This window comes from Penaeus vannamei, unplaced genomic scaffold, assembly GCF_042767895.1.
Source record: "Penaeus vannamei isolate JL-2024 unplaced genomic scaffold, ASM4276789v1 unanchor4644, whole genome shotgun sequence".
In the NCBI taxonomy this organism is placed as follows: domain Eukaryota; kingdom Metazoa; phylum Arthropoda; class Malacostraca; order Decapoda; family Penaeidae; genus Penaeus; species Penaeus vannamei.
Window position 1 is genome coordinate 763 of NW_027217623.1, and position 11,589 is coordinate 12,351.

Sequence of the window (11,589 nt, forward strand, 5' to 3'; positions counted from 1 at the left end):
CAACTGCTGGTGGCCGGAATTTCCTCGTCGCAGGCTGCCGTATGTTGGAATTATATAAGAAACATTTTATAGCCAACTTATTACGTCATAAGACAAATATGTACACTAAATAACTATTAAAATCATAAACAGGAGCACGAGATTGCAATGGTGAAACATTAAGTGTTTATTCTAGTTATTCTTAAAATCGCCATTGTGAAAGGTGCAGGTAAGTTAAATCGGGGTTGCAACACCGTAGAGTTTTGTACAAAGAGAGAGTGAAACCTTAGGCGTTGTCGAGTGAATCCAATAGACGCACAGATTTTAACGTTCAACGTAATACTAAGATAAACACACGACGTATTCTTGTAAAATAACAGCTGGCAGGGAGTAGTGAGTTCCCCGAATAGCGAGTCTTTCTTTCTTAGTCTTTCTTTCTCTTTCCAACTCGTGTTTCTCTTCTCTCGGGAATGGGAGTCGTCCTCGGGTGTCGCGCTCACTCGCTCTCAGCGTGACCCGGGTTGAAATGTGAAAATATTCTTGTGCGTGTGTGTGTGTATGTGTGGGTGTGTGTGTGTGTGTGTGTGTGTGTGTGTGTGTGTGTGTGTGTGTGTGTGTGTGTGTGTGTGTGTGTGTGTGTGTGTGTGTGTGTGTTTGTGTGTGTGTGTGTGTGTGTGTTTGTATATGTGTATGTGTATGTCTTTGTGTCTGTGTATGTGTCTGTCTATGTGTCTGTGTCTATCTATGTGTCTGTGTGCATGTGTCTGCGTCTGTGTGTGTCTATGTGTCTGTGTCTGTGTGTATGTCTATGTGTCTGTGTCTATGTGTCTGTGTCTGTGTCAGTGCGCAACAAAAGTGAAACAAATGTCATATGCCTGGATTATCCGCCGCTCTCACGTCCTAAATCCTCTAACAGACTTTCATAAATCTGGTTTAAGGTCTGCTGATATCTTAAAGTACCTTGTCTCACAGCAAGGCAAATGCTATTATGCAAATAGGGAGATGTAATAAATGAGATTGGCATCTCCGCCTCTTCCCTTTCTTCAGCCGAGGAGGAGGACAGGCAGCAGGGGCGGAAAGGCGCGCCAACTATATGAAGAAGTGAATCTTATTGCATTCCCGAAGGAGGAGGCCGATATGTGCCTTGACTTTCAAAGCAGCTTAATCATACGGATTAAAGAATAATCCCTAGAAATATATTTGAGGGAGAAGAGAGAAAGAGAGAGAGAGAGAGAGAAAGAGTGGGGGGAGGACAAAAGGGAGCGAGAGAAGAGAGAAGAGAGAAGGGAGTAAGAGAGAGAGAGAGCAAAAGGGAGGAAGAGAGAGAGAGAGAGAGAGGAGGGAGCAAAAGAGAGCGAGAGAAAAAGAAAGAGAGGGGGGGGGGCAGAAGGGAGCGAGAGAGAGAGGGGGGGGTGACAAAAGGGAGCGAGAGAGCGAGAGAAGGGAGCAAGAGAGAGAGAGAGAAGAGAGCAAAAGAGAGAGAGACAAGGGAGCAAAAGAGAGAGAAAAAAAAGAAAGAGAGAGAGGGGTAGGGCAGAAGGGAGCTAGAGAGAGAGAGAGAGAGAGAGAGAGAGAGAGAGAGAGAGAGAGTGAGAGTGAGAGTGAGAGTGAGAGTGAGTGAGTGAGTGAGTGAGTGAGTGAGTGAGTGAGTGAGAGAGTGAGAGAGACAGTCAGTGAGTGAGTGTGAGAGAGAGAGAGAGAGAGAGAGAGAGAGAGAGAGAGAGAGAGAGAGAGAGAGAGAGAGAGAGAGAAAGAGAGAGAGAGAGAGAGTGAGTGAGTGAGAGAAAGAGAGGGGGGCAAAAGGGAGCGAGAGCGAGAGAAGGGAGCAAGAGAGCGAGAGGAAAAGAAAGAGAGAGAGGGGGGGGGGCAGAAGGGAGCGAGCGAGAGAGAGAGAGAGATTAAGTGAATAAGCAACAAGCGAGAAATCGGCCGACATACAATGCCGCAGACACAAGACAAGGAGCCAGTCCAAGTGGAAAGATTGACCTCCTATTCGCACTCACCAGAGTCCTTGTCGGTGAGGGTGAAGACGAAAGACGAAGCCTCCCTCAAGGACGTCTTCCTGGGTCCGACAGAAATGCATCCTTCAGGTTGGCAGAAGTATATCACGTCCAGCGGCAAGGGAAAGTCCTGCGGCGAAACGAAATAATAACGCTTGAGGTGTTCTCCTTTTTTTTTTTACTGTATCGGAGTATGAGAGTACATTTCCATTACGGTGTTGCGAAGGACAGTGAACCATTAGAGACACGGTTCGAGCACGTGTTGCCAACAGTGAACCATTAGAGACACGGTTCGAGCACGTGTTGCCAACAATGAAACATTATAGACACGGCTCGAGCAAGTGTTGCCAACAATGAAACATTATAGACACGGCTCGAGCACGTGTTGCCAACAATGAAACATTATAGACACGGTTCGAACAAGTGTTGCGAAGGACAATGAAACATAGACACGGTTCGAGCAAGTGGCGCACCTTGTGGTCGTCAGGCGGGTACCTCCGGAGCAACTCAGGAGGCTGGACGGGGGCGGCCCTGCCTGGAGTTCGCGCCCCGACCACCACCATGTAGTCCAGCAGCCGCGGGCATAACTGCCGCCGCTGCGCATCTGTCGCCACTACGAAGATAACAGGGTAATGTTTAGACCTAAATTCCAGCTGCGAACTGAATAGAATAAGTAAGATGGTGAGACTCTGAATGTCATGGAAGAATTGATAAATTGCCCTCTTGTGAAAAACTATGTTGCTGAAATTACACTGAAACAGGGATATATTATTATCTGTAACTGTATTTTCTTCTTTCTTTGAACTGATAAAAAAAGTCATTTATAACATTACTTTTATTGACCTTCAAATTCAAAAAGTCTAGGCTCTAAGTATGTCCCTTTTAAGAATCCTTGTGGTCGCAGGTGTTGCCACATATGTTTTAACTCGAATGGAGCAACAGCTGTTTGGCGCATAAAGAGAGGATACTATTCCCATAACCAAGGAGCAAATATATTTTTAAAAAATACCGCTACTGCTCTGACGGTAAGAAAATCCAAATTATATATTGGATATAATAATGGCCATTAACCCTGTGTCTCATGTCAAACTATCATGACTAGAAATGAGAAATCAGCGGCGATAAAGCATCACATTCAGAGATAATATCATGCAAAAAAGTTAGATTGTATCACTCCCCGTTCGGGTCATAATTACAAAACGCGTCCAAACTTTCCCTTCGTCTCCCGCTGAATATTCAAACGATTATGCAAATTCCCGAAAACAAATTCATTCAAATGAGACACAAAAAAAAAAAAAAAGGTCCAACGTATTTACTTGTTATTTACTTACTTGTTGCATGCGGGGCGGGTGAGGAAAGCGGAGGCGAGTCGGGTCAGTGGGCCGCAGCTGAGGGCCGCTCGAGTGGGGGCCGCTCCAGTGGGCCACTACTGATCGAGGCTAATCGGGAGGCTTCCCCACCGTGGTCGCTGGGCCGGAAGAGTGTGTTAGTCGTTAGGGGGACTATCTTGTGGCCAACCAGCCGTTGAGCCCATTATACACGCCTGCAGGAAGAGGATTTCCTTCGTCACGCGTGGTGCGGGAGATATGTCGTTAGATATAGATATATTCTAGATAAAGGATGAGATATTCTAGTTTTTTATCCGTGTGTAGTTTGAGAAAGAAATTATCCTTCAAAGAACTACGGAATTTGGAGCAGCTAAAAGGGCGGTGGTTCTTCGAGAACAGTTTTTTTCCTGATCTTCCGAGTAACTGGCTGCACATCCAGTTGTTCATACGATACATCCTAACTATGTATATCATTGTTCATACATAACTATGGATATCACTTGGGCATCATACGTTTCTCTGCGGTTGCTAAAAAAAAAAAAAAAAAAAAAAAAAAAAACTATACATTCAACAAAGACCTGTTTCATTTTTTTTTTTTTTTTTTTATGAATTACGAGATAAAGTGACCAGTAGAAGACTGACAACTGAGGCAGGACGGGGCCGTTCCAGAAACATCATAAAAGTGCTTCGCATTCTACAGATTCCTTCCCGGCATCTCTAAGCCCTTGCTTTATGGACATTCAGTTTCCTATATCACTCTTCCTACGTCATTTTCCAGCTCTGATAAAACCCAGCTCCCCTCCACATAGAGGCCATACAAGTGTTATATAAATATATGATATAATAAGAATAATTCCACGAAAGCGAGGCGGATACATGTCCAATCAAACGTTTTTTTATTCATCCTGTCGACACCGGCTCTGAAAGGTCAAAGGTCACTTCAGTCTCCATCCCATCTAGCAATATTTGCGCTGAAGTTGTTCAAACATTCGACATGGCTGCTATTCTGACAGTGAAATGCCAAGGTTTTTTTTTTAATTCTGAGATTTCCAACACATCGATAAAAAAAAAAAAAATACGTTCTAATGCTTTTTTTAATTCTGAGATTTCCAACACATCGATAAAAAAAAAATTACGTTCTAATGCTTTTTTTTTAATTCTGAGATTTCCAACACATCGATAAAAAAAATATTACGTTCTAATGTTTTTTTTAATTCTGAGATTTCCAACACATCGATAAAAAAAAATTACGTTCTGATGTTTTTTTTAATTCTGAGATTTCCAACACATCGATAAAAAAAAAAAAATACGTTCTAATGCTTTTTTTAATTCTGAGATTTCCAACACATCGATAAAAAAAAATTACGTTCTAATGCTCTTTTTAATTCTGAGATTTCCAACACATCGATAAAAAAAATTACGTTCTAATGCTTTTTTTAATTCTGAGATTTCCAACACATCGATAAAAAAAAATTACGTTCTAATGCTCTTTTTAATTCTGAGATTTCCAACACATCGATAAAAAAAATACGTTCTAATGCTTTTTTTAATTCTGAGATTTCCAACACATCGATAAAAAAAATACGTTCTAATGCTTTTTTTAATTCTGAGATTTCCAACACATCGATAAAAAAAAATACGTTCTAATGCTTTTTTAAATTCTGAGATTTCCAACACATCGATAAAAAAAATTACGTTCTAATGCTTTTTTTAATTCTGAGATTTCCAACACATCGATAAAAAAAAAATACGTTCTAATGCTTTTTTTTTTTTTAATTCTGAGATTTCCAACACATCGATCAAAAAAATTACGTTCTAATGTTTTTTTTAATTCTGAGATTTCCAACACATCGATAAAAAAAATATTACGTTCTAATGTTTTTTTTAATTCTGAGATTTCCAACACATCGATAAAAAAAAATTACGTTCTAATGCTCTTTTTAATTCTGAGATTTCCAACACATCGATAAAAAAAAATACGTTCTAATGCTTTTTTAAATTCTGAGATTTCCAACACATCGATAAAAAAAAATACGTTCTAATGCTTTTTTTAATTCTGAGATTTCCAACACATCGATAAAAAAAAAATTACGTTCTAATGCTTTTTTTAATTCTGAGATTTCCAACACATCGATAAAAAAAAAAAATACGTTCTAATGCTTTTTTTAATTCTGAGATTTCCAACACATCGATAAAAAAAATTACGTTCTAATGCTCTTTTTTTAATTCTGAGATTTCCAACACATCGATAAAAAAAAAATACGTTCTAATGCTTTTTTTAATTCTGAGATTTCCAACACATCGATAAAAAAAAAATACGTTCTAATGCTTTTTTTAATTCTGAGATTTCCAACACATCGATAAAAAAAAAAAAATACGTTCTAATGCTCTTTTTAATTCTGAGATTTCCAACACATCGATAAAAAAAAAATACGTTCTAATGCTTTTTTTAATTCTGAGATTTCCAACACATCGATAAAAAAAATTACGTTCTAATGCTTTTTTTAATTCTGAGATTTCCAACACATCGATAAAAAAAAAAATTACGTTCTAATGCTTTTTTTAATTCTGAGATTTCTAACACATCGATAAAAAAAATTACGTTCTAATGCTTTTTTTAATTCTGAGATTTCCAACACATCGATAAAAAAAAAAAATTACGTTCTAATGCTTTTTTTAATTCTGAGATTTCCAACACATCGATAAAAAAAAAAAATACGTTCTAATGTTTTTTTTAATTCTGAGATTTCCAACACATCGATAAAAAAAAATACGTTCTAATGTTTTTTTTAATTCTGAGATTTCCAACACATCGATAAAAAAAATTACGTTCTAATGCTTTTTTTAATTCTGAGATTTCCAACACATCGATAAAAAAAAATATTACGTTCTAATGCTTTTTTTAATTCTGAGATTTCCAACACATCGATAAAAAAAATATTACGTTCTAATGTTTTTTTTAATTCTGAGATTTCCAACACATCGATAAAAAAAAATTACGTTCTAATGCTTTTTTTAATTCTGAGATTTCCAACACATCGATAAAAAAAATTACGTTCTAATGCTTTTTTTAATTCTGAGATTTCCAACACATCGATAAAAAAAAAAAAAATACGTTCTAATGCTTTTTTTAATTCTGAGATTTCCAACACATCGATAAAAAAAAATTACCAGTTCTAATGCTTTTTTTAATTCTGAGATTTCCAACACATCGATAAAAAAAAATTACGTTCTAATGTTTTTTTTAATTCTGAGATTTCCAACACATCGATAAAAAAAATTACGTTCTAATGCTTGTTTTAATTCTGAGATTTCCAACACATCGATAAAAAAAAATTACGTTCTAATGCTTTTTTTAATTCTGAGATTTCCAACACATCGATAAAAAAAAAATACGTTCTAATGCTTTTTTTAATTCTGAGATTTCCAACACATCGATAAAAAAAATTACGTTCTAATGCTTTTTTTAATTCTGAGATTTCCAACACATCGATAAAAAAAATTACGTTCTAATGCTTGTTTTAATTCTGAGATTTCCAACACATCGATAAAAAAAAATACGTTCTAATGCTTTTTTTTAATTCTGAGATTTCCAACACATCGATAAAAAAAATTACGTTCTAATGTTTTTTTTTAATTCTGAGATTTCCAACACATCGATGAAAAAAAAATACGTTCTAATGCTTTTTTTAATTCTGAGATTTCCAACACATCGATGAAAAAAAAATACGTTCTAATGCTTTTTTTAATTCTGAGATTTCCAACACATCGATAAAAAAAAATACGTTCTAATGCTTTTTTTAATTCTGAGATTTCCAACACATCGATAAAAAAAATTACGTTCTAATGCTTTTTTTAATTCTGAGATTTCCAACACATCGATAAAAAAAAATTACGTTCTAATGCTTTTTTTAATTCTGAGATTTCCAACACATCGATAAAAAAAAAATACGTTCTAATGCTCTTTTTAATTCTGAGATTTCCAACACATCGATAAAAAAAAATTACGTTCTAATGCTTTTTTTTAATTCTGAGATTTCCAACACATCGATAAAAAAAATTACGTTCTAATGCTTTTTTAAATTCTGAGATTTCCAACACATCGATAAAAAAAATTACGTTCTAATGTTTTTTTTAATTCTGAGATTTCCAACACATCGATAAAAAAAAAATTACGTTCTAATGCTTTTTTTAATTCTGAGATTTCCAACACATCGATAAAAAAAAAATACGTTCTAATGCTCTTTTTAATTCTGAGATTTCCAACACATCGATAAAAAAAAATTACGTTCTAATGCTTTTTTTTAATTCTGAGATTTCCAACACATCGATAAAAAAAAAATTACGTTCTAATGCTTTTTTTAATTCTGAGATTTCCAACACATCGATAAAAAAAATTACGTTCTAATGCTTTTTTAAATTCTGAGATTTCCAACACATCGATAAAAAAAATTACGTTCTAATGTTTTTTTTAATTCTGAGATTTCCAACACATCGATAAAAAAAAAATTACGTTCTAATGCTTTTTTTTAATTCTGAGATTTCCAACACATCGATAAAAAAAAAATTACGTTCTAATGCTTTTTTTAATTCTGAGATTTCCAACACATCGATAAAAAAAAAATTACGTTCTAATGCTTTTTTTAATTCTGAGATTTCCAACACATCGATAAAAAAAATTACGTTCTAATGCTTTTTTTAATTCTGAGATTTCCAACACATCGATAAAAAAAATTACGTTCTAATGCTTTTTTTAATTCTGAGATTTCCAACACATCGATAAAAAAAATTACGTTCTAATGCTTTTTTTTAATTCTGAGATTTCCAACACATCGATAAAAAAAAATACGTTCTAACGCTTTTTTTAATTCTGAGATTTCCAACACATCGATAAAAAAAAATTACGTTCTAATGCTTTTTTTAATTCTGAGATTTCCAACATATCGATAAAAAAATTACGTTCTAATGCTTTTTTTAATTCTGAGATTTCCAACACATCGATAAAAAAATTACGTTCTAATGCTTTTTTTAATTCTGAGATTTCCAACACATCGATAAAAAAAAATACGTTCTAATGCTTTTTTTAATTCTGAGATTTCCAACACATCGATAAAAAAAATTACGTTCTAATGCTTTTTTTAATTCTGAGATTTCCAACACATCGATAAAAAAAAATACGTTCTAACGCTTTTTTTAATTCTGAGATTTCCAACACATCGATAAAAAAAAATTACGTTCTAATGCTTTTTTTAATTCTGAGATTTCCAACATATCGATAAAAAAAATTACGTTCTAATGCTTTTTTTAATTCTGAGATTTCCAACACATCGATAAAAAAATTACGTTCTAATGCTTTTTTTAATTCTGAGATTTCCAACACATCGATAAAAAAAAATACGTTCTAATGCTTTTTTTAATTCTGAGATTTCCAACACATCGATAAAAAAAATTACGTTCTAATGCTTTTTTTAATTCTGAGATTTCCAACACATCGATAAAAAAAAATACGTTCTAATGCTTTTTTTAATTCTGAGATTTCCAACACATCGATAAAAAAAAAAAAAATTACGTTCTAACGCTTTTTTTAATTCTGAGATTTCCAACACATCGATAAAAAAAAATTACGTTCTAATGCTTTTTTTAATTCTGAGATTTCCAACACATCGATAAAAAAAATTACGTTCTAATGCTTTTTTTAATTCTGAGATTTCCAACACATCGATAAAAAAAATTACGTTCTAATGTTTTTTTTAATTCTGAGATTTCCAACACATCGATAAAAAAAAATACGTTCTAATGCTTTTTTTAATTCTGAGATTTCCAACACATCGATAAAAAAAAAATACGTTCTAATGCTCTTTTTAATTCTGAGATTTCCAACACATCGATAAAAAAAATTACGTTCTAATGTTTTTTTTAATTCTGAGATTTCCAACACATCGATAAAAAAAATTACGTTCTAATGCTTTTTTTAATTCTGAGATTTCCAACACATCGATAAAAAAAATACGTTCTAATGCTTTTTTTTAATTCTGAGATTTCCAACACATCGATAAAAAAAATTACGTTCTAATGCTTTTTTTTTTAATTCTGAGATTTCCAACACATCGATAAAAAAAAATTACGTTCTAATGCTTTTTTTTTTAATTCTGAGATTTCCAACACATCGATACGAAAAAAATACGTTCTAATGCTTTTTTTAATTCTGAGATTTCCAACACATCGATAAAAAAAATTACGTTCTAATGCTTTTTTTTTTAATTCTGAGATTTCCAACACATCGATAAAAAAAAATTACGTTCTAATGCTTTTTTTTTTAATTCTGAGATTTCCAACACATCGATAAAAAAAAATTACGTTCTAATGCTTTTTTTAATTCTGAGATTTCCAACACATCGATAAAAAAAATTACGTTCTAATGTTTTTTTTAATTCTGAGATTTCCAACACATCGATAAAAAAAATTACGTTCTAAAGCTTTTTTTAATTCTGAGATTTCCAACACATCGATACGAAAAAAATACGTTCTAATGTTTTTTTTAATTCTGAGATTTCCAACACATCGATAAAAAAAAATTACGTTCTAATGTTTTTTTTAATTCTGAGATTTCCAACACATCGATAAAAAAAATTACGTTCTAAAGCTTTTTTTAATTCTGAGATTTCCAACACATCGATAAAAAAAAATTACGTTCTAATGCTTTTTTTAATTCTGAGATTTCCAACACATCGATACGAAAAAAATACGTTCTAATGTTTTTTTTAATTCTGAGATTTCCAACACATCGATAAAAAAAATTACGTTCTAAAGCTTTTTTTAATTCTGAGATTTCCAACACATCGATAAAAAAAATTACGTTCTAAAGCTTTTTTTAATTCTGAGATTTCCAACACATCGATAAAAAAAAATTACGTTCTAATGTTTTTTTTAATTCTGAGATTTCCAACAAATCGATAAAAAAAATTACGTTCTAATGTTTTTTTTTAATTCTGAGATTTCCAACACATCGATACGAAAAAAATACGTTCTAATGTTTTTTTTAATTCTGAGATTTCCAACACATCGATAAAAAAAATTACGTTCTAAAGCTTTTTTTAATTCTGAGATTTCCAACACATCGATAAAAAAAATTACGTTCTAAAGCTTTTTTTAATTCTGAGATTTCCAACACATCGATAAAAAAAATTACGTTCTAAAGCTTTTTTTAATTCTGAGATTTCCAACACATCGATAAAAAAAAATTACGTTCTAATGTTTTTTTTAATTCTGAGATTTCCAACAAATCGATAAAAAAAATTACGTTCTAATGTTTTTTTTTAATTCTGAGATTTCCAACACATCGATACGAAAAAAATACGTTCTAATGTTTTTTTTAATTCTGAGATTTCCAACACATCGATAAAAAAAATTACGTTCTAATGTTTTTTTTAATTCTGAGATTTCCAACACATCGATAAAAAAAATTACGTTCTAAAGCTTTTTTTAATTCTGAGATTTCCAACACATCGATAAAAAAAAATTACGTTCTAATGTTTTTTTTAATTCTGAGATTTCCAACAAATCGATAAAAAAAATTACGTTCTAATGTTTTTTTTTAATTCTGAGATTTCCAACACATCGATACGAAAAAAATACGTTCTAATGTTTTTTTTAATTCTGAGATTTCCAACACATCGATAAAAAAAATTACGTTCTAAAGCTTTTTTTAATTCTGAGATTTCCAACACATCGATAAAAAAAATTACGTTCTAAAGCTTTTTTTAATTCTGAGATTTCCAACACATCGATAAAAAAAATTACGTTCTAAAGCTTTTTTTTAATTCTGAGATTTCCAACACATCGATAAAAAAAATTACGTTCTAATGCTTTTTTTAATTCTGAGATTTCCAACACATCGATAAAAAAAATTACGTTCTAATGTTTTTTTTAATTCTGAGATTTCCAACACATCGATAAAAAAAAATTACGTTCTAATGTTTTTTTTAATTCTGAGATTTCCAACACATCGATAAAAAAATTACGTTCTAATGTTTTTTTTTAATTCTGAGATTTCCAACACATCGATAAAAAAAATACGTTCTAATGCTTTTTTTAATTCTGAGATTTCCAACACATCGAAAAAAAAAATTACGTTCTAATGCTTTTTTTTTTTTAATTCTGAGATTTCCAACACATCGATAAAAAAATTACGTTCTAATGTTTTTTTTTAATTCTGAGATTTCCAACACATCGATAAAAAAAATACGTTCTAATGCTTTTTTTTTTTTAATTCTGAGATTTCC

General features: G+C 32.3%; 1 protein-coding gene across 1 annotated transcript; it reads right to left on the reverse strand.

Annotated features, from left to right (window-relative positions):
• Positions 1-1,953: 1,953 nt before the first annotated feature.
• Positions 1,954-3,555, reverse strand: LOC138861330 (MAP kinase-activating death domain protein-like). Its single transcript, XM_070120338.1, has 3 exons — positions 3,311-3,555; positions 2,453-2,592; positions 1,954-2,109 (listed from the first exon to the last, which is right to left on the reverse strand). Coding segments are annotated over exons 1-3 (282 nt in total). The 5' UTR covers positions 3,312-3,555; the 3' UTR covers positions 1,954-1,968.
• Between the last annotated feature and the right edge of the window lie 8,034 nt (positions 3,556-11,589).

Coding starts and splice junctions, on each gene's coding strand:
- LOC138861330 (XM_070120338.1), bottom strand. Junction 2,110..2,452: donor ACCCGCCTGACGACCACAAG/GTGCGCCACTTG, acceptor GTTTCGCCGCAG/GACTTTCCCTTGCCGCTGGA.